This window comes from Neovison vison, chromosome 1 (genome assembly GCF_020171115.1).
Source record: "Neovison vison isolate M4711 chromosome 1, ASM_NN_V1, whole genome shotgun sequence".
Lineage (NCBI taxonomy): Eukaryota > Metazoa > Chordata > Mammalia > Carnivora > Mustelidae > Neogale > Neogale vison.
The window spans coordinates 41,173,053-41,196,652 of NC_058091.1; the positions used below are offsets into that span (position 1 = coordinate 41,173,053).

The 23,600-nt window shown below is 48.5% G+C and overlaps 1 protein-coding gene across 1 annotated transcript in view; it reads left to right on the forward strand.

Annotated features, from left to right (window-relative positions):
* Window positions 1-4,036: 4,036 nt before the first annotated feature.
* GABRR2 (gamma-aminobutyric acid type A receptor subunit rho2) overlaps window positions 4,037-23,600 on the forward strand; it is a 46,649-nt gene continuing 27,085 nt past the window's right edge. The window contains exons 1-2 of the mRNA XM_044245784.1: window positions 4,037-4,220; window positions 12,168-12,274. Coding sequence (XP_044101719.1) covers window positions 4,108-4,220; window positions 12,168-12,274 — 220 coding nt within the window. The 5' untranslated portion in view covers window positions 4,037-4,107. The remainder of the gene's footprint in view (window positions 4,221-12,167; window positions 12,275-23,600) is intronic.

A 23,600-nucleotide genomic window follows, 5' to 3' on the forward strand; every position in this document is an offset into this window, starting at 1 on the left:
TTAAGAGTTACCATATTGTCGCAGCCGGCGCGACAAATCGACCAGGAACGTGAGGGTAAGAGGATGAAGAAAAGAAGTTAAGAGACAAAGAGATGGGGGCAGGAGGAGCTCTGAGGAGGATGTCCCATAGTGCTAAGTTTATTCAAAGCACTAAGGCCATATATAGTGATAATAGGAGAAGCAATACACCCGTGTCTAGTTAAACAAGCACGAGTTCCTCGTGACGCCAAATGGCTAATGCCAGTACAAATGCAGCAAACCTGAAAGTAATTCACAAGCAGTACTAGGGCAGGGGGGACCAGCAACAGACTTTTGACCCCAACTGAATTGTTCTCAGTTGTTTAGCAAGCGTGTGGGAAGTCACGTAGGTGAGCGCACAACACATAGCACAGACCCTTTCTCAGTGCTACTCAAGTTTTCCCGTCCTAAACCTTTGGTTAGGTTATTTGGACTTTAAAGGAGGCACAAGTCAGGGCCTGGTTTGGTCCTCGTCTCAAGCCTTATTGCGGCCTCCCACACCATATGACCCAGCCATTCCACTCCCAGGTATATTATCAAGAGAGATGCAAACACATTCGCACAAACTTATACAGAAATATTCATAGCAGCATTATTATTCATATCCCCAAACTGGAAACTCAAATCCCATTGACTAAGATAAACAAGGTGTGCTCTGTCTATATGATGGAATGGTATCTGGCCATGAAGAGGAATGAAGTTCTAATACATAGGACAACATGGATGAATCTTGAAAACATCATGTCAGGAAAAAAAAAAAGATCAAGTCCAGTGAAGTCAGACACAGAAGGCTACATAGGGTATGATTCTGTGTCTATGAAATACCCACCTTAGGCAAATCCGTAGAGACAGAAGGTAGGTTGGTGATTGCTAGTGACTGAAAGAAACTGAAAGGAAGGGGCAGCGACTGCTAATGGGTATAGGCTTCTTTGGCGGGAAATGAAAATGATCTAAAATTAGATACTGGGGATGATTGCACACTCTATACCAAAAACCACAGTTTAAAGGGGTAAATTTGGGGCACCTGGTTGACTCAGTCAAGTGTCTGCCTTTGGCTCACGTCATGATCTCAGGGTCCTGGGATCGAGCCCCATGTTGGGCTCCCGGCTTGGTGGGTAGTCTGCTTCTCCCTTTCCGTCTCCCCAGGCCCCCACTCAAGCTCTCTCTCTCACTCTCTCTTCTCTCAAATAAATAAAATCTTTAAAAAATTTTTTTTAAAAGCGTAAATTTATGGTATGTGAATGATGCTTCAAAAAAGACATTACTTAAAACATTACACTTATCTCCAACTGAGTTTTTCTCCATATCGTAATCACAATAATTCAACTACTGAAAATAAGAGAGCTTTAAAGAAAAAACTGATAGGGACGCCTGGGTGGCTCAGTCAGTTAAGCTGCTGCCTTCCTTCTGCTCAGGTTGTGATCCTGGGGTCCTGGAATCGAGTCCTGCATTAGGCTCCTCGCTTGGCAGGGAGCCTGCTTCTCTGCCTCTGACTGCCACTCTGCCCGTTGTGCTCGCTCTCTCTCTCTCTCTGACAAATAAATAAATAAATAAAATCTTCAAAAAAGAAAAGAAAATAAAAGAAATTGATAGGACCTAAAATGTCCAGAATGCAACAAAATAAATATTTCTCTCTCTCTCTCTCTCTCTCTCTCTTTTTAAAGATTTATTTATTTGAGGGAGAGAAAGAGAGAGAAAGGAAGAGAAAGGAAGAGAAGGTGGGGGAGGAGCTGGGGGAGAGGGAGGGTATTTCAAGCAGACTCCTGCTCAGTATGCAGAGGCTTTCACCCACTGAACCACCCAGGCGCCCTACTCCTGCTGAGTATGGAGCCTGATGCGGGGCTCCATCTCATGACCCTGAGATCATGACCTGAGCTGAAACCAAGAGTGTGACACTTAACCAACTGAACCATCCAGAAGCCCCAAAACAAATATTTCTTGAAAACAACAATATCCATGAATAGTTCTAGGGTTCTAGTCAGAAGCACCATCTTTTGAACAAAATCTATGGAAAAGAACTTTAATGGGTATCTTTCCTTCTTTACTAAATCTTTAGGAGCAGTGGGACTTTTAAGCAAATTATTTGGGTAATTCTGAGAAGTGGCCAGATTGGGGAACCACTGAGTTAGTCCCCATACAGAATTATTCCCACTCCCAAATTCCTATTTAACTCCTGTATCTTGGCTTTCGGCCACATCTTTCAACTGAAACTACAGTTAACTGAAGTTAGGAACAGTGTGCTGGTTGCCAGAGCTAGTTCACCTGTTTCCTGTCGTCACTTCTTCACAACATTGACTATTGACTACTCCCTCTCAGAGACTCCTTTGGTTTTCATAGTCAACATCTTTGCTAGTTCTATACTTTTGTTCAGGCTTCCCATCCATCCATTAGAAGTATAGGTTTAAGCACACTTGGCTGGCTCGATCAGTAGAGCATGCAACTCTTGATCTCAGGGTTGTAGGTTTGAGCCCCACATGGGGTATAGAGATTACTTAAAAATAAAATCTTTAAAAAAAGAAAGTATAGGTTCCTGAGGATTCTATGCTTACACTGGGACTTCTGTTTTCCTGGAAGATCTCACCCTTTCCTGTGGTTAAACTACCACCATACATTGACGGCTCCAGACTTAATTCTCCAGTCCAGACCTTTCTCCTGAGCTTCAGGCTTATCTATACTCCAGCTGCCTATTGGGCATCCGGAAGTCCCATGATACCTCAAATTCCATGAGTCAAAATCTATGTCATCTCCCCACCAAACCTGTCCACCTCTAAAGGATATCAGTTATTCACCAGTCCCACCTCCAAACTGGAATCGTAGATATCACTGTTGCCTCCTCTTACCTCCCACCCTATTCAGTCAGCAAGTGTATTCTACTTCAGAAAGATCTTGACCTTCTCATTCTTCTGCCATCCCTCCTCTTCGCCTTCCATCTGCCCTTCCTTTAGGGCAGGAACTCATCCTCCTTCGTTATTATAACTTCTCCGATCCAACTGATCTCAGGAATTTCTTAAAAAAAAAAAAAAAGTAGATTGTGTCATCCCACTTTGCTTTCTTTCTTACATAATAAAACCCTAATTCTGTTCACTTCCAGTTATCACTTTTCTTGACCTCCCGCCTCATCTCCCTATGTCTTTACCACACCAAACTCTTCTCCGTCTCGGACACAGCCGGCAAGAAATAAGTAGTTTTTAAACATTTTATTCTGTTCAGTAGACTACATATAGACACGTGTATCTTTACACTTCAAATATTTGCAAGTCCATGTTCCAGGATAGGAATCAAGCCTAATTTATGGTGATATTATACATTTTAGGATTAAAGACCCAAATTAATCTAATGCTCATGGTAGGAAGAAGAGCTTACATAATCACGAATTCTCCTTTGGTTTATACATCCCTTCAAAATCAAAATGGATTTTATGCTTTGAGAAGATGTTTTTTCACTGAGAAAACGTGTATTTGGGGGGAATGCAAGCATCCTTGGCCATGGGCAAAATATGCTTTCTTGGATGGAGAAATAAAGCAACCCGGTGAAAACAGGTCATTGGTGGGTTCACTCAGCATTTCCCCAGCACGTTCATGCACTCCTCTTGCCCATCAGGTCTTCCCTGCAAATCCACTCAGAACCCAAGCTGTCTCCCTAGTGGATATGACAGACCCGTTTTATGCAGCCAGAGGGAAGGATTAATGATCTCAGCAAAGAGCTGGCATGTTCAAGAGGTTTAAATTTATTTATTTATTTATTTATTTTATGTAACAGTTTTAGCCAAAGCTGCTCTGGGACTCAGCGGAAACAGAATTTCACAGGAGGACAAACTTGTTAACTAATGGCCAATCACTAAGCGGCAGGGAGGGCCAAGCCTTGGTGTTTGTGTCACGCCTTGGGGGGGTGGGGGGGTGGGGGTGCGGTGGGATGAGCACCACTATCAAATATTTAATCGGAAAAACCAGTCCGGCCAGTCGTGCTCTCGCAGCCCCTTCGAGAAGCACCGCCACAAGATGACGGACTGAATGTACGGTGCAGCCCGCGGGGGCCTGCCCCGCTGCAGGTTACCGGAGAGCCGTCTGTGGCTTCGTAGACGTTCCCAGAATGCCTTATTTCACAAGACTCATTTTGCTCTTGTTTTGCCTGACGGCTCTTATGGAGAGCAGAAAGCCCAAGAGGAGGAGATCGACTGGGCAGCTGGAAATGACCAAGCCCAGGTAAAGGCTTGGGTGGGAGGGGAGGAAGGTCACCTGCAGGGGCGCTCAGCGCACCAGCTCCCAGGAGGGCCGAGGCTTAAACTGACCCGCTGGAATCTATTTTCCAGCCAGAGGTTGATGGGGCCACCACCTCGCTGAAAACAGCCTCTCTCAGGGCATAGATATTCTCTAGGGTCACAAGCTGTGAGAGAGCAAAGCCAGACCGGGCTGAGGAGTTTGTTCTGGCATTGGTGTTCTGTCCAGGCATTTCTTTTTTTTTTTTAAATATTTTATTTATTTGACAGACAGAGATCACAAGTAGGCAGAGAGGCAGGCAGAGAGAGAGGAGGAAGCAGGCTCCCCACAGAGCAGAGACCCCCGATGCGGGGCTCGATCCCAGGACGCTGGGATCATGACCTGAGCCGAAGGCAGAGGCTTTAACCCACTGAGCCACCCAGGCGCCCCATTTCGATTTCAGGCAGGTGGTTGAAGATTTCGTGGGTAAAAACATCTTGTACTTCTCAGCTTGTGCTGCTTTGTTCCTCAGGATGACATCCTGTAGGGACCACGGGACCTGATGAGTAATTGCACTCAAGAATTTTGGAGTGGCGGGGAGGAGCCGGGAGGGATGGGGAGGGGCAGGGGGACCCCGGTAGATAGGAATTTAGTTTGAACTATTGAGAAAAAATGTAACCGAGAGTTGTCCTCTTTAAATTATTGGACTTGGAACAGTTTTCTAACTGTATCGGGTATCATTTCACTGTTTCAATCTTAAAAAGGTGTTTGAAATTTGCTAGGTTATCCAAAATACATGCGTAGGCAACAGGTGTAGGCAACTGCCATTGCACGATGTAACAGAAACATTTCCAAGATACTGGTTTGGCCTGGAATGTGCACTGAAAATCATATTACAAGTCCAAGTTCCTTAGTAAGTTTGCTTGAACCGATGGACAAAGCCTGATACTGTAGGCCTGATGGAAACGACTGTTTGGCGTGAAGAAAAGAGCAAGCCGCTGAGAGGTAGAGGGTGTAAGATGTCATACATCTGTTCCCCATTCTACTAAGCATTTCGAGAACTAGAGATTGTGAATATAAACTAATATATGGAGGCACATTTTCTAGGTCACTGGCTTTTATTTTTAATCAGGCATCGCTATTGGTGACAATTTTTTGAAATTGTACTTCTGACAGATCTGCCTGTAAGTTACATACATACATACATAGACTATTACATACAGAGACTATTACACATATGTATATTAAAATAAAACTTGATTGCTTCATTATTTTTAGATAAAAACTATCAGTGAGAGTTGCATTCTCTACTTTCTGCATCCCAGTAGACCGTCTTAAGCTCCCAGGAATATGCCGGCTTCAGAGACTGCCGCTCTCAAGGAGGCCCAAGCTCTGCAGGGCCTAATCCTAGTCACGCAGAAAGCAACAGATACAACTTGTCCAGGAGGACAGAAGGAGGCACTCAGTGCAAGTCTCCTCCTGGGGGGATGTTGCCAGAATTCGAGGCTGTTGAACTGGAAGGAGCCTCAGGGGTCATGTGATCCTGCAATTCCTCTGAGCCCTAAGACTGTGAAATAGGTGTTGGGTGAAAATGGGTCTTGGGCTCAAAGAAACTTGGGAAACTCTGGTTAGATTATTTTGAACAGCTGTCTTTATAGCACAGCTTCTCGGACCTTTATTATGCAAATAGACATTCTGAATCTTGAAGAGGAAAATAAATTATACAATTTCTCAAAAAAAACCCCTGCTTTTTTGGAACTATCTTGAGGGATTCATATTTTACAGAGCACGCATTGGGAAACACGGTTTCAATTTTATGGATGCTGAGAAGTCTGTTGGAAGGCAGGAGTAATTCATACAGTTACCTAGAGACCCCCCTGGGCTAGAATGTAGGTTCCTTGATTTTCTCAGCCTGGAGGAAAAGCGTTGTATGGACTTGTCTATTCCCTGAGAACAGTTCTGGGGTTCAACATGAACCCCTCAGAGATCCTCAGGAGTCCTGCTTGGCAGCCTGGGCTGTCATACCTGTGTCACTCCTCAAGACCACAGTCATTCCCAGGCACTGGCATGAGCTTGGGGACAGACTGAATCTGACCCTTATGCATGAGGAGAGTTTCTTGAAATCCATCCCAGGGGGTGTTAAAGTGGAAGAAAAGATGAGCCCACACATTCAAGAAATAAAAAACAATTATTGAAGGGAGGCTAGGAGAGAGGCTAGAGAAAATGTTACCTTAGGGAACATGATTCTAGGCCTTTCTAAATCCACCAGGGCACGTGCAGGCTCAGACCGTCATAAGGCTCTGTCTGTGAAAAATTTCAGCCAAGTGTCAGACTAAAATATTACTTTCCTTGTTGACACACAAAAGTTAAGCTGTACGAATAAAGAGGAACAAAATGACTTCATCTCTGTATGGTAGCTACTTTCCTTGGAAGTCTGTCCCCACCTTCCACATCACACCGTCTTACACACACATACCGTACACAGGAATTCACCCAGTCTCACACACACACACACACACACACACACACACTGTTAGGATCTTTTCTAACCTACGTACTTTCCGTATCATCTCCCCAAGGCACTCTCACAAAACAATTATTCTGCTCAGAAGGTGCTTTTTCCAGACCTGCTTCCGGTTTTCCCACCCCTCGTGTCCCCCTTTATGGAACTGCTGCCACCTGAACCTGTTTTCTCCCGACTATTCCATTTGCTTTCTTCTCCCCGCCTTTCTTTCTCTGGCTTTATTCCAGTCCCTCCCTGCCTGCTACGTGAGCTGGCTTCTGACCCTGTGATTGCTCCCCACCCAGCAAGAGAGGCCCTTCTCCCTGGAGATCTGAAAATGAACCTAGCTCTGGGCTCTGGGGGTCCGGGCTCTCACCAGATAACACTCTCTGGTTCCTCCTGGTCCCAGAGCCTGGGGGCCCCTTCCAGATTTCCTCTCCCATTTGCAGCCCCCGTGGCCAGCCTTCTCAGGGTCTGCCTCATGGCTCATGTGGTGCCAGGCCCAGGAGCAGCTTTGCTTTCCCGCTGCCCAGTGATCCTCAGTGGCCTGGGGAAGAAGGTGGGGCCAGGAAATCAGAGAAACCAGGTTTGGACCCTGGTTCTGTGGCTCCCTGGCCACGGTGGTGTTTCCTAATCTTTCTGAACCTCGTTTCTCTAACTGAAAAGGGTGCTCGTGAGACCTTTTCCCCTGGGATAAGAGGTTAACCACAGCTCAGGGCCTGCACGGAGGGAGGGTGTCACATACAGGCATGGTCATCATGCCCGCTATTATGCCTACCAAGTGAACCTCAGCATGGTGACACCAGCCCTGCCTCTCGAAGGGGTCCCTCTCCACCCAAGGCTGTGGAGGTTCTGGCTCCCCTGCATTGGGCTGGGACTCAGAGTATGGCCCCTGGAGTCTAGGGTCTTTGGGCCAAGGCACCCAGGCACTGGAAGGACGAACTGAGGGCATGTGGCTCACACAAAAAGCCTAAGGCTGGAAATATTAGTGGCCTGAGTTATCAAGTAACTGGTTCCTTTAAAAACAACAACAAAACCCAGTTCTGGGCCCTCAGGAATGGCACAGGCATTTCAATCTCCTCTCTCCTGCAGTGGGGCTGGAATTCTGCGACTTCCGCAACCAAATCCTCCCCTCTAAATGGAGAGGAATACTGCTGGCCAGCTGGGATTTGCTCCCCATGAGGCAGAGGGGTAGGGTGCCGGCTGCACTCACAATTGAATGTCCGTGATGTGCTAAGTCCTTAGGCTGAGCTCTTCCTCTGCTTTTCTGCGGAGCCATTGGTGGGTGTCCAATATGGCCTGTCATGCAATTGCTGTGCAGGGAACCCGGCCTGGTCCCTCCTGACTTCTGGAGCCAGGCTTGGGGTGGAGACCATGACAGTGGAAGCTTGGTGGAGGTACCCTGACAGTGACCACCACGCTTCAAGGGACCCAGACTTGGGTTCCATATTCCAGCTCACTGGGAGGAAGAGGTTACATTAGACTTCCCTCCAATGGGCTTGTCTAAAAGCAACTCCAACTTCTTCCTCCAACTTGCTTAACGCCTTCAGTGTTTTCCCATTGCCTTTGGGTAAAGACAGAAGTCTCAACATGGTCTTCAAGGCTCTGCCTGGCCCGGTCCCCGCGTACCCCGCAACCTCTTCCTCCCCTTCCCCTTTTATTGAATCCCCTCTCAACCTGCAGCCTGGATCACCTCAAACGAGAGGTACGTTGAGTTTAAATGCTATAGGATATCCATCGGGGGCTCATCAGGTCGGCAGTTGGATAAAAGATCTAGAGCAGGAGGTACAGATGCTGGAATCATCTACATGCTAACAACAACTGAAGCCACAGACATAGGCTCGCCTGCCAAAGAGGGTGTAGAAGGAGAAGAGGCGGCGGCTGGGACAGCGCCCTGGGGATATTAGCGTTGACGGGGTGAGCTGAGGGCAGGGAGGCGGCAATGGAAATTGAGAACGAGGTCTTGGGTGTTAGGAGGACAGCCAGTGCTTGGTCCTGAAAGACCAGATTTCTAGGAGAGGCATGGTCCTCTGGGTGGCAGAGAAGCCAGCACTCAGCGGGGCCTCGGGGCCTGCACAAGTGATGCAGGAAGTGCTTGGGGGTGAGGAGGCGGCTGCAGCCTGTGGCTCACAGTTCTCTGGGAGGATTATGGATTTGTGGGGGGGGGAAGACTTTTTTTTTTTTTTTTAAGAGAAAGTTTAAAGACAAATATATCTACCACACCTGTAATGCTACCACTTTTTAATAAATTTTATGTGAGGAAGATGTGTGGTCTAGACAGACCTTCTGCTTAATTTGGGTTCAAGGGAGGAGAGACTTGAATCCAGTTTGAAGGCTGACGAGAAGGAGCCGTGGGAAAGGGAGATGCTGAGGTAGCTGGCGTGAGGGTGTTTGAGGGCAGAGGTCAAGGGCTCTGGGAGGAGAACCAGGCACCTCTGCCAAGCCCCCAGGGACACTAAGAACCTGCAAGGCTGATAGAAATGAAAATACTCCTACTGCCCGTGCCCCTACCCTGTTTTCACCTTCTCCCTGGGTATCTTACAGGCACCTCGAAATCAAGATGGCTCAGAATGAAATGCACCCTCTTCACCACAAACGTGCCATTTGCCATCTCAGGGAATGCCCCCACCATTCACCCAGGTGCTCAAGTCATAAACCAGAGTCATCCTTGCCCCTCTCTTTCCCTCACACCCTATATATAATCCATCAGCTAGACCTTTCTGTCTTCCTTAGATCTGATCACTTCTCTGCACCTCCCTTCCCTACAGCCCTGATCCAGGTACCATGTTCTCAGCAAGTTTCCTAATGGTCTCCTGTGTCTGCTGTGCCCTCTTCAGTCTTCTCTACACAGTGGCCAGGAGATTGTCTCAGGTCCTAAACGAGTCCTTGTGACACTCCTGTTCAGAATTTCATGGGTTTCTCTGTCAGTATTATACTCATGAGGGTGTCATGATCTTGTCCCTGGCCTTATCTCCCACCTTCTTTCTTACTGCTTTGTTTCTCCTCGCTCTCCTCACACAAGCCAGACTCACCTCAGGACATTTGCACTTGCTGTTCTCCCAGAGTACACTTCTTCACATCTTCTCATGACTTGCCCTGTCCCTCATCCCAGCTGGATCTCAGATGGTTTCCCTGATCACTTCCATCCCAATCCATCTTCCTCTTATTTCTTATCCTGCTTGATTACATTTTTATGGCACTTAGCACTTTCTGAAGTTACATTACTTATCTGTCCACTTGCTTATTGTCTGTCTCCCCCACTGGGTTATCAGCCCAGTGAGGGCAGTGAGTATATGTCCTCCCCATGACTAGTACCGCACCTGGACAGAGTCAGTTCTCCATAGATATGTGGTTACCAAGTGGATTTGAGTCTAGGAATTGAGGAATTGTGCAACCAGAGTGTAGGACGGCTGTCCCTATGGATGCTGACATCCCAAGGTTGATGGATAAGAAGAGAAGTGGTGGGGCCAAAGCCATGGCAGGAAGAGGGAGAGTGGTTGGGAGGTCTGGAGCTCCAGGTGGTTCTGAGAGTAGGGCTATAAGGTGGGAAGCCCAGCTTATAGGGAAATATGCTTCTTGGTGGGAAGGGAGGTGGGCAGACCAACCTTTAGACCAGCACTGTGTAAATAAAACTTTTGAAGACCGCGGAAATGTTACAGATCTGCACTATCCAACATAGTAGCCACCAGCCTCATGTGGCTATTAAGCACATAAGTATGGCTAGTGTAATTAAATAACATTAATATTATCTTATTATTGACTTTATTTTATTAATTAAATTTCAATTTAATTTAATTTAATTTAAATTGACTTCAACAGCCACACGGAGCTAGTGGCTACTTTATTGATCAGCACGGCTTTAGCCCTCCCAACAATTTACACCACCTGGGCAGAGCTTCCAGAGAATAAAAGTTAAGAAAGACTTCATAGGAAGATGTCTCAAAGAACAGGACCTTGAGAGAGGAAACATGTTACTTCCCTCTTACAGAGTTTAAACAGGAAATATGCCTGTTTCTCTAAACAAAAAGAAAAATGAAAGCATGATAAGAACATTGAGAGTAAAATAAGGATGTATATATAAATGAGCAACATACATTCAACCCCAAATCTCTTCATTTACTAGAGTCCTTAAACATCCTGTACAGAACAAAACTTACAGTAACACTGTAAATTTTTTTTTAAAGATTTTATTTATTTATTTGACAGAGAGAGATCACAAGTAGGAAGAGAGGCAGGCAGAGAGAGAGGAGGAAGCAGGCTCCCTGCTGAGCAGAGAGCCCGATGCGGGACTCGATCCCAGGACCTTGAGATCATGACCCGAGCGGAAGGCAGCGGCTTAACCCACTGAGCCACCCAGGTGCCCCATGGTAACACTGTAAATTTTAACACTGACTTCTGATTCGGTTGTTTTGTTTCTTCTGTCAAGAATTAGATCTCACGGGTGCGTGGGTGGCTCAGTTGGTTAAGCGTCTACCTTCAGTCAGGTCATGACCTCCAGGTCCTGGGATAGAGTCCCGCGTTGGGCTCCCTGTTCAGCAGGGAGTCTGCTTCTCCCTCTGACCCTCCTCCTTCTCATGCTCTCTCTCTCTCATTCTTTCTCTCTCAAATAAATAAAATAAAATAAAAAACAAGAATTAGATCTCATATCTTGTCAGACACAAATCCATCCTTCCTCCCTCTCTCCTTACTCTTCTTCCTCCTCTTTTCCTTGTTTTTTGTTTAGTGATGATCATGTCAGTAGAATATTGCTTTAGAATATTTTGTATTTTATTGTTTTTGGATTATGTGTGGTTGTGGTGAAGGGAAAAAAAAATAAAGAAGATCTGGAAAGAGTGAGTGCGGGTGAGAGAGACTAGAAAATGACTACTTTGCCATCTGGGTTGAAGAAAGAGTGAACCCGGGTCTGCAGTCCTGGCTGGCTCTAGTGTCTACCCCCCGGCTGAGTGGCTGGAACAACTCTGTCCCTAACCGGGGCCTTGATGCCACTGTCTGTGCCTTGTCTGTTCCCCCTGGGGTTGAGGCTCTGCTCAAGCATGGGTTCTGCCGCCAGCTGCCAGCTGGACTGAAACAAGGAGCGTCAGGTCTGGTGAGGCTAAAACCAGCATTTTAAAACTTCCACTATATTTGTGTCAGAATTTTATTGATTATGAAACCAATATTATAGTAACATAAGAGAAACATTTAAAATGCAAAAAATTTCTAATTCTCCACCATTCAACCCAACGGCTGTCATGCAATCGTAACTTACCTTAGGAAGATTCTGGAAGGGTCTGGTCCTCAGGATCTGCTTGTGAGGACCTGAGGGGGACAGGGTGGGTGGGAAGGAGTGTGAGTGTATGTGTGTGTGTGTGTGTGTGTGTGTCTAGCCTTCAGCGGATGGAGAAAAGTTTCCTAGCAAGTAAATCCTATATTGTGGGCCGTTGAAAAATGTCTCTTGCTTGTTTTTGCAGTCACCTATATAAGAAGAACCTTGACATGACCAAAATCCGCAAGGGAAAACCTCAGCCGCTTCTCAGAGTGGAGGATCATGATTTCTCCATGAGGCCCGCCTTTGGAGGTAGGACTGAGCGCTTCCCTTGGCCGGCGAGGGGCCTGGTCCCTGGGCCTCTGTCCCATTCTCTCAGGCACAGTCCTCCCCTGGATCCCCACTCACAGTCAGATAAGCCCGACTGGGCTTCCAGAGGCTTCCAGAGTCCCTCATTTTCCCAAGGAGAGGAGAGCTGGAAGGAAGTGCACGAGAGGGGTGCCGACGGAAGTGTTGCTGACCACTCAGCTGCCAACTCTTTTTTCCTCAATTACAAGCCAGCCTGGAGAGTCTGGACACAGAATGGCTCCTGCTCAGCCTCCCCGTGATTAGCTGGGAATTGCAGCAACAATTTAACCCATGACCAGTCCTCTCCTAGACTCGCTCTCAAGGGGCGGTGTTGCTGCTTTGGAGTCAGGGAGGGGTCGTGCGAGGCTGGTGGCCGTCCCTTCCAGGAACTGGAGAAATGCCATAGGCAGGACAGGAAAGCCAGGCAGGGAGTGGGCTGTTCTGACCAGGCAGGGAGTGGGCTGAGAAGAGCAGAATGCATGAGCTGGGAGGACCAATGTCCCCACCTTGTGGATTCGGGAAACTGAGGCCCAGAGCATATCAGCCACTGGGCCCCAGCCAAAGCAGACCTGGGTCATTTGGCTTCCCACTTCCTTTATCTCCCTTTCCAGATCTTCTTTTTTTTTTTTTTAAATTTTTAAAGATTTTATTTGTTTGACAGAGATCACAAGTAGGCAGAGAGGCAGGCAGGGGTGGAGGGGAAGCAGGCTCCCTGCTGAGCAGAGAACCAGATGCGGGGCTCCATCCCAGGACCCTGAGATCATGACCTGAGCCGAAGGCAGAGGCTTTAACCCACTGAGCCATCCAGGTGCCCCTCCAGATCTTCTCTTAAGTCCCTGGGGCTATAAGGGTGATCTGTGAGCAAGTCAAAGACCCTCTCTGAGCCTCTGTTTGTTGGTTTGTAAAATGGGGATAGTAATCCCTATATCATCGTAGTCATGGGTGTGTGTGTGGGGGGGGGTTGTCAGGATTAAAGGAGATAATGTATGTAAAGCCCTTGACACATAAGGGTTCATGTCCCCTTAGAAAAACCCAGCTGTCAGGCCTTCCTCTGTGGGCCTATTAAGGGATTAGACATTCATTTATCCCAGAAGCCTTTGCATTTTAAAAGGCCTCAAAGCCTCTCCCTCCATCCCTGAGCTCTCACACCTACTGAGCAGGAGGATGAAAAGGGGCAGGCAGATTATGGCCGGTGCCTCTTCTTCCTGTCCTCACTGCTGCTCACCACGGGCTCAGGTCAGGAGGCGGCCCTCTCTCTGCCCTGCCTCCGCCATTGCTGGTCCTTTCCCCAGCCCCCGGGACTCACCATAGTCATGCTGACAGGGAATTTTAGGAAAACGGCTCAGAAATTGCTATATCTGCTCCAGGAGGTCTGAGAGGACCCTGTCAGCGGGAAGGTCCCTGTTGCCTTTCTCTTGGAGCCGCAGTTAAGATACCGAGGGTTAGCTAAGCAGTGAGAACAATAACACAACAGTATTCATGACGGCAGCACATTTATAGTGATTTTCTGTGGCAGGCACCATTCTAGTCGAGGAATGTACGTGCAGGATCTTATTTTAGTCCTCACAACAGCTCCGTGAGATAGATATTATTATTTTCCCCAGATGGGGAAACTGAGGCCCAAGAGGTGAAGGGACTGGCTCCGGTCACCCTCCTGCTAAGGTTAGGCTCCCCCTCCTGGCTGAGGCTCCTCCTTGTCCCTTCTATCTGTCCATCCCTCAACGCAGGGCTGACCTATCCAGCAGGCAAGTGGGCATAGTGTCAAACTCATAGTGTCACTATGATGTGACAGTGATACTCTTAGAAGCCTCTGGAAATATTTTAATATATTTTAAAATCAGAAGAAGAAAAAATACAATGTTAGGTAGGAGGAAATATTTTAAAATCTATATCTTATATATTATGTAATTATATGTTCACTTCATACCAATAGTTATAAAATATGCTTTTTTTAAAAAAAAATATGCTTTTTAACCTTTTTTATGGAGGAAGGAGCCCATGAAAGCAAAAATGCCCAGGGTTTCCCAAAGCCATGCCGTGGCCTGCCTCAGTGCATGGGGTTGTGGGCCAGGTGTGTGTGCATGGGGGCAGGTACTATCCTGAAGAACTTGCAGTAACTTTCCACCGGAGGCTGTTGGCCCCTGGCAGGAGCCTGGGCAGGCACCTGGTCCAAACCCTCAGATTACCTGGGGTAAAAAAGAAGAGCCTGAGGTCCCGGGGCCTTAGGAGGTGGCTACAGAGCAGCCAGAACAGAACTTTGGTTTCATCTTCCATATAAGCCACAGAACTGAGAGCCTCATAAAAACGCTCCCTCCTCCAGGAGAAAGCCAGGAAGCCAGGAGCTGGCTCTCAAGAACGGCAGGGGAGGTGTTGCCACGTTCCCGGAAGACCTGGCTCAGAGCAGAATCTTCCAGCAGGCTGCAGCCCCAGTCCCGGTGCCCCTTCCTCCAGCCACATCTGAGTAGCAAGTCAGACTTCCTGTGCCCCGATCCCTGCCACCGCTGGGCCCACCAAAGGGGCCGCGCAGGGTGCGGGGTCAGGACGGTCCCCTGCCCCTGCCGGAGCTAGCCTCTAAGGCTGGGAAGGCCCTGACCTGAGGCTCCTACCCATCAGATCTCAGTTCTCAAAGCACAGGGTGGGGTCTGTTTCGCCCTCTTTCCAATCCCCTTCCGCAGGGCATTTGGTCCTCTGGGCACCTTTTATCCTGTGCAGGGCTTTTCTGGGTGTTCAGACATCACCTGGCTGAAGTGGGGGACAGGGGGCACATAGTGAGGTGGCAAGGCTGCACACTCTCACCTGCCCACAGATAAGATAAGGGGGCTAGTGACTTCAGTCCAGGCTTTAGTCCAGGCCAGGCAGGTGGGATGGGGCCATCACAGGAGTGTGGAGGATCTGGAGATGTTTAGAGCCAGGAAGCCTTCCCTGAGGGTGCTCCTGAGGGTCCCAGCCCACCAGCACCTCATCCTTGGATGGGGGACACTGCCCACGTGTCAGGCAGGTCTCCAAGGAAGGAGGCTGGTGGACAGCACCTAGGTGACTCTGGGCAAGTGAAGAAGGCACTCCTTCCTTGTGCCAGGCCCCCGGGGAGAAGCAGAGCCTGGGCCTGTCCTGACCCCCATCTCCCCTTAGCACCCGCGCACCCTAAGCAGGTCATGTGAACAAAGATGTCTGTTGCTCTTTGTGGGGGATGTCTAACTCCTGTCTTCTCTTTCTAGTTTATTTCCTTAAGAGGGGCTTCCTTGTGGATTGATGTTTAAAAGTAGTTGAAGTAGAGAAGAATTTATTTAAGGTTAGATACCCCATGGGTGACCTTTTTAGTTCGGAAGGAGAAAAGATTAAAAATCTAGCAGCTTCCTAATAATCCCAGGGATCAGTTGAAACGAAAATACCTTGCCTAAGCTGCCAGCTGTCAGATTCAGTATGTGTCCTGGTTAGAGGAAGCTCCAGAGACCTGGGGGGGTTGGCGGGGGACTCCTCTGTGTGTTAGGAGATGGGTTGCAATGCTAGTGGGTGTGTGTGTGTGTGTGTTTTGTTTTTTAAATTTAATTGTTTTTTTTTTATTGTGGTAATATATATAGAACATAAACTCTTACCATTTTAACCATTTCTAAGGGTACAGGTCAGTGGCCCTTTCCCTCTACCACCACCACCTCCCATCTCCAGAAGTTTTTCATCCTCCCAAACTGAAACTCTGTACCCATTAAACACTTAACTCCTCTTCCTTCCTGTTTTCCCAGCCCCTGGAAATCACCATTCTACTTTCTGTCTTTATGAATTTGACTACTCTAGGTACCTTGTGTGAGTGGAATCAGACAGTTTTTTTTTTTTAAAGATTTTATTTATTTATTTGACAGAGAGAGATCACAAGCAGGCAGAGAGAGAGGAGGAAGCAGGCTCCCCGCTGAGCAGAGAGCCCGATGTGGGGCTCGATCCCAGGACCCTGAGACCATGACCTGAGCCGAAGGCAGCGGCTTAACCACTGAGCCACCCAGGCGTCCCGGAATCAGACAGTTTTTGACTGAATTTTGTGACTGGCTTATTTCGTTTAGCATAATGTCCTCAAGGCTCACCCATGTTATCAGAATGTCCTTCCTTTTTGTTATTTTATTAATTTATTTTTAATATTTTTTAAAATTTATTTATTTGACAGATAGAGATCACAGTAGGCAGATAGGTAAGCAGAGAGAGTGGGGGAAGCAGGCTCCCTGCTGAGCAGAGAGCCCGATACAGGGGCTCGATCCCAGGACCCTGGGACCATGACCCGAGCTGAAGGCAGAGGCTTTAACCCACTGAGCCACCCAGGTGCCCCTGTCCTTCCTTTTTAAAGCCAAGTAATATTCCACTGGGTGTATAGATCCCCTTTTGTTTATCCATCCATCCGTTAGCAGATACTGGGTTGTTTCCCCCTTTCTGCCGTTGTGCGTAATGCTGCCATGAGCACAGGTGTGTGCGGATAACTGTCGGGGACCCTGCTTTTAATTCTTAGGAGGTATATTCCAAAGTGGAATTGGGTCCTTCTGTAGTTCTGTTTAGTTTTTTGAGGACCCTCCACATTCTCTTCTATGGCAGCTGTGCCTTTCACATTCCCACTTGCACAAAGCTGATTTTTAATTCACACTGTATTCAGGGATGGCCAGGAGGGAGGGAGGGTCATCACGGACTCTTGAATCATCTCCAAGGACTTTGTCAGGCTGGTCAAGAAGAATGGTGGCAACAAAGTGGCTTAGGTTCTCCAACCAAAATACTTGAGTTCATAAGACATATACGTATTTCTTGAGCTGCAGGGCCCCTGACTGGCTCAGTGGGTAGACCATGCAACTCCTGATCTCAGGGTCATGATTTCAAGCCTCATGCTGGGTGCGGAGCCTATTTAAAAAAAGAAGCCCTGTACTTTTTGAGCTGTTACTATGTGTCAGTGGGGTCTGTGTTATCTGGAGACCCACGAGTGAACAAGATAGCCACAGTCCTTAGAGTTTTTATGCTCTAGTGAGGAAGACCAGGGTTGATCAGGATGTCAAGTTGTGCCGGGAAGGAAAGTACGGGAGCTGCAGGGTACACACAGCAGCGTCTGCTGGGTACATGCACCAGGCAACTGCTGCCCTGATGAGCCGGGGAGGAGGAACACCAAGGAGCCACTCTTGCCTAGGAAGCATGCGCTCTTGGAGTCCTTTACATTCTGTGACTTTGCCTGACAAGATAGTTTGTTCTCAAGAAGCTAACAGTCTACTGGGGAACAGAGAAATGATGGAGCATTTCTCTGTGACGGTGAGAAAGAGGACCGGAGAGGACTTCTCTCAGGTGGCGATGCTTGCCATGAACCTGGGAAGATGCTTAGTGGGTGAGCCCAGTAGGCGGGAAAAAGAGGACAAAGGACCAGCCAGGGAGAAAGGTGCTCTTGGGTAAAGATGAAGTGTGTCAGGGAATATGAGCAGCTCCCCATGGCTGGACTCTATCATGTGTGTGTGTGTGTGTGTGTGTGTGAGAGAGAGAGAGAGAGAGAGAGAGAGAGAGGTGGGGCACAGAGAGATCAGCCTGGCCGGACAGGCTCGCTGATGGCCTGTGGGAAGATGCTGGAACGGTTAAAATGGATACTAGCCACTGGTGGGCCACTTCCAGTCCAGAACAGAGCCCATGAGAGATTAAGCTAAGGCCCTGGAGAGAATGGAGGGGTCTGAGTGATGCTAAGAAGGAAGCCAGTCTCCAGTGCCATCAGGGAACCGGGGACACCTAAGCATCTGCCATGGGGGAGGCCATTCACTGAGATGCAGCATCAGAGAAAAGCCATTGGGAAAAGACAGAGTAACTGCCAGGAAGAGATGGGTGGCTCAGAGTGGGGAGGGGAGAGAGGGTAATTTGCTGGGAGTGGAGCCATTACCGGGCTGAGGCCTGAAGGGTAAGAGGAGGCAGGAGTTGACCTGTTGTTGTCAGTAGTGGCCTTAGGCCCAGGCAACGGGCCCTGCTCTGGCCAAACCCCTCCCCAGGCTGTGGGGCCAAGAGGCTGTGCTCACGTGGGGTCTCCCTCCTGGCCACATCTGAGCACAGGAGCTTGGACTCACGTGTCCACATTACCTTGAGCTTGTTTCCAGGAGCTGCACAGGCCTCTTCCCTAAACAAACTCTCAAAGACTGCTCTCTTTCTGAGAGGTGGCTGAGCCGTATTGGAAGGGGGTGGGATGGAGCTCAGACATGTGGGTAGGGGTGTCCACATGCATGTATGAGAGGCTCTTCTGGGGGCTCCTGGGTGGCTCGGATGTTAAGCATCTGCCTTAGGCTCAGGTCATCATCTCAGGGTCCTGGGATCGAGCCCCGCATCGGGCTCTCTGCTCAGCGAGAAGCCTCCTTCTCCCTCTCCCACTCCCTGCTTGTGTTCCCTCTTTTGCTGTCTCTCTCCCTGTCAAATAAATAAAATCTTTAAAAAAGAAAAAAAATAGAGGCTCTTCTGCATGCTGGGTGCTGCTGAGCGGGGAGGGAAAGAAAGCTCAGCGGCTTGAGCCCCCTCTCCCTGCTCTGCCATGTGCAAGCCTGGAGCTCTGAGGGGTCTAAGAGTTCTGAAGTTGGACTTGGCCTTTGGGTTTGTTGGGAAGGTGTATTTGTCAATGAGGTAGGATAGGCTTTACATCATGTTGTTGTACTTCAGCTTGATTTACAACCTTCCGATATTCAAGCAATATGGCATCTGGGTCCCTGGTAGTACTCTTGCCTGTAGGCGGGCCTGCGAGTGCTATTGCTGTCCATAGAGGTCAGTCAGCTCCCCAGCACCAGGCAGGGAGGAGAGTGGGCCTGGAGGGGCAAACCCACAGGTCAGCGTTGGGTGGGTTGAGACTGAGTGACACAGAGAGACTGAGGGACTGAGCCCAGCCTGTGACAGGGGCAGGTTGGGGCACTGTCTAGGCCAATAGCACCTTTCCCACCTCAACTTCTAGAACACAGGAGAGCACCTTCCAGTGCGAATCTCACACAGCAAAGGACTGAATTCAGGAAGGCAGACAGGCAGCGTGGGTTCGTGGGATAACGGCAAACCCCAACGCTTCCAGCCTTCACTTCGCGAACCTGCCTATTTTCTGTCAGCTCTTTCTCAGGCGATTTGGGCTGGAAGGTCAGGAGCCCTTTCTGAGTTTGCTCTCCTCCCCTTCCCAGTCAACCCGCTTAAATCAATTCATCCGTCAAACAGTCGGTCAGATCTGCTTCCACTTTCCCGGGCCTCACCCCCGTACGCCACACATTCTCAACAGGCTCTTGGAGGGTGAAAAAGACACAGCTCACAGTGGTTGGTGGCCCTCCAAAGCTCAGTCCTCCCCGACAAAGTCTTTTCTCGTACTATTTCATTTAAATTTAAATTCATTGATAACCTTAAATTCCATTAGAATTTTCTCTTTAGGGGCAATAAAGATAAGAAGTTTAGAAGCACTGCCTAGTGCAATCCTGACTCATCAACTCATGCAGCCCCACCCCCACCCCCTCCATCCCCATGGCCAGGTTCACCTTCCGGAAACCTTTCTTCCCTGTGCTGTTCCCTCACAAGGGGGAGGCTTCCCATACTCTTCAAGAGGAAATGCAGCCCCTGCTTCTCCCTGTTAGCTCCAGAGGACTCCACAGTCCAGCCCAGCTCATTCCCATCTCCCCCTACCCCTACCCACGACTCTTCCCTTCTAGAAGGCTTTCAGTCCCGGCACATCCTTTGTTCCCGCCTGTGAGCGTCTGTCTGCCCATGTCACCCCTGCTCTATGCTTCATCCAACAGCCTGTCCACATCTAGAACCCTGTTTAATTCCTTTCCTCTAACACGAGCCATCTCTCAGCTATTTTGAACGCTAGCACTTTCTGCTTTGAAAGAATCGCAGATTCCTTCTTTCACTCACCAGACCGCCCCTCCACTTCAGACAGCAAAGGCAAGTAGTGGGTTCCCGAGACACTGCACAAGTCTGACTTGGCTACAAAATCAGGGGTTTCCACCACCCCCTCTGCAGGTTCAGTAATCGGCTATAATGGCGCGTAGAACTCAGGGAAATACTTGCTTACTGTTACTGATTTATTATACAGCGTATTATGAAAGAGACAGATGAGCAGCCGGATGAGGAGGTCCACAGAGTGAGAACTGAAGCGTCCTGAGCACAGGTGCTCTGTCTCGTGGAGCGGGGGTCTCCCACCTTCCCTGCATGTGGATGTGTTCGCCAGCCTGGAGGCTCACCAAACCTTGTCGTTAGGGTTTTATAGGGTTCCCTTACACATGCATGCTTGATGAAATCCTTGGCTATTGGTGATCACCTCAACCTCCAGTCCCCCATCTCCCTGGAGGTTGGGGCATGGGGCAGCAGCTGGAAGTTCCAACCCTCTAATCACATCATTGCTTCCCCTGATAAGCAGCTGCCATCCTGAGCTGTCTCCTCACTAGCCTAAATTCAGAAATGTTTGCTGGAAGTCTGTTATGAATAAAAAAGATACTCTTCTCACTCCTATCGCTCAGGAACTTACAAAGGTTTTTAAAGTTCTGTGCCAGGAACTGGGGAAGAAGACCAAATCTGTATTTCTTGTCATATCTCGATATCACAATTGCTGCATCACTTTGCAATGTTACTGCCTGGTTACTTCTCAGGTTGGACAGTCTCTAATGTGATGCTTTCCTAAGGAAGTTCCTTTTCTTTTCTTCAAAGATTTTTTTTTTTAATTTAGTTATTTGAAAGATACAGAGATAGTGACAGAGAACAGGAGCAGGGAGGAAAGGGAGAAGCAGGCTCCCCGCTGAGCAGGGAGCCTGATGTGGGACTTAATCCCATCATGACCCTAGCCAAAGACAGATGCCCAGGCACCCCCCCAAGGAAGTTTCTAAGGTAATTCTGATGCTTTTCACCAGGGATGATACTTTAGAACCACTCCCATATAAGACACCCTCTGTGTTTGGGGTGCCCAGACCTGTGAGTGCCCCAGGGCTCTCCACATGCTTTACTCTGTGGCCTCCTCTCTAGCAAGGATTCAAGCCTGGACTTCTAAGCTCCAGGAGTCTGGCCACCAAGGCCTCAATTGCTACTCATCTGACCCTGCTGAGGTCCATGGAGCCAGCGTAAGGCAAGGTCCTGGCTCTCTTTGAAGCTGTGGCCTCCTGTTGAGTGGTTCTTGGATCTCCCTAGCTCTTCCTCTTCCTTTCCCACATGGGGTGGTCTAGCACTTCACAGTTACATTTGAGGTTGGGGAGCTGAAGCTAGGGAGAAAGCTGGCTCCTGGGGCTCCTGCTTTTTCCCCAGGAGCTATTGCTCTTGGAGGAGACCCCTCTGATCTTTCCTTAGTGCTCTTGGCCCTTCCCTTCTGGAGCATGAACCCTAACTTGCCACCCATGCTGTGCTCCTACTCACTCCTTCCTCTGAAATTAATCTTTCCTTTCTGGTCTCTCCCCCAAAGAGCCCCTCCCCTGCAATCCCCCTTGGGCCAATCTCACTCCTTTCCTCCCTTGACCCCACCTGAGAAACCTGGTAAACAATAAGGTTACTGAGCTCCAAAAGGACAGGGTGCTGGGCCCCATTAACAAGTCTGTTTGCGGATGTTTAATTGCGGATGTTTAATTTAAGAAATTGTTAGATATCCAGTGGAGACCTCTTTTAATCTTTTTTTGTTGTTGTTATGTTACGTTAGTTGCCATACAGTATATCATTAGTTTTGACACAGTGTTCCAAGATTTGTTGTTTGTCTGTCCTCCTTAATACCCATCGCCAGCCAACCCATCCCCAACTCCCCTTCCCTCTAAAACCCTCAGTTTGTTTCTCGGAATCCACAGTCTTTCATGGTTTGTCTCCCACTCTGATTTCCCGCCTTTCATTTTTCCCTTCCTTTTCTTAATGTCTTCCATGCGCTTCCTTATGCTCCACAAGTGAGTGAAACCATATGATAATTGACTTTCTCTGCTTGACTTATTTCACTCAGCATAATCTCCTCCAGTCTTGTCCATTTTGATAGACATGTTGGATATTCATCCTTTCTGACGGCTCTTTTATTTATTTATTATTTATTATTTTATGTAAAATTTTTATTTATTTATTTGACAGTCAGAGGTCACTAGTAGGCAGAGAGGCAGGCAAAGAGAGAGAGGAGGAAGCAGGCTCCCTGCTGAGCAGAGAGCCCGATGTGAGGCTCGATCCCAGGACCCTGGGATCATGACCTGAGCTGAAGGCAGAGGCTTTAACCCACTGAGCCACCCAGGCACCCTCTGATGGCTCTTTTAATCTTTTACAACAATCAGGCTCTTGGAGTTTGGGTCATAGATGGGGCTCAGGGGGACAATGAGAGTCGGTATGGGGTTTCAGGGGAGAGTTGGTTGAGGGAATGACCGCGCATCTGCAGGGGGGAGCTTTGTGGCAGATACCACAGAGGGACGGGTGTCAATAAGAAGGCCTGGGCCCAAGGAAGACTCCTAGACTCAGTGACTCAGCAAGGGTCAGGAGGGGAGGACAGGGAGGAGGTAGAGACAGCTGGTGGAGACGGGTAGCCAAAGAGAGTTAAACAAGAAGAAGAAAGTGGCCATTAGGGCATGGGAAATAGTAAAATCTCACTTTGGAAGTCTCCTTACAGGTCGGCCATCCAGAAGTTCTCATACTTGAGTGTGGGTCAGCGTTACCCCAGTGCTTATGAAAACCCAAACTCCCGGGCCCCAACCCAGAGCCCCTGGCTCAGGAGCCTGGGGGTGGGACTCCAGAATCATATTGCAAATGTCTGCCTGGTGACGCTGTTGCTGCTAGCCAAGGTAGTAGGGTCCTGACCCAGTCCAGCCTAGATCCTAAAGTCCTAACACCAAAAACCCTGCTTTCACAAAATACCATAGACAGGTCAGCTTAAACAACAGAAGATTATTTCTCACTGTCCTGGAGGCTGGAGGTCTGAGATCAGGATGCCATCGTTGCGGTTCCTGGGGAGAGTTCTCTGCCTGGTTTGCAGATGGCCACCTCCTTGCTGCATCCTCACAGGGTTAAGGGAGAGAGAAGCAAGCTCTCTTGTCTCTTTTTACAAGTTCTATTTGTGGAGGCTCTAGTCTCCTGTCCTTCTCACCTCCTGAAGGCCCCAACCTCCTAACACCATCACATGGGAATTAACTAGGCTTTGCTGTATGAATTCGGGGGGTGGGGGAGGAGACACTCAGTCCACAGCAAGCACCTCCTTCCTTGGGGTCTCTGCCCACCCAGCATCTGTACAGGCCCTTCTGACCTTTCTCAGTGATGAGTATCTGAGGAGTTTCCCGAAGACAGTTAAGCAGAGAGTCCGTGGAAAAGAGCAAGACCGCCCACAGGCAAACTCATTTCCACAAAGGAC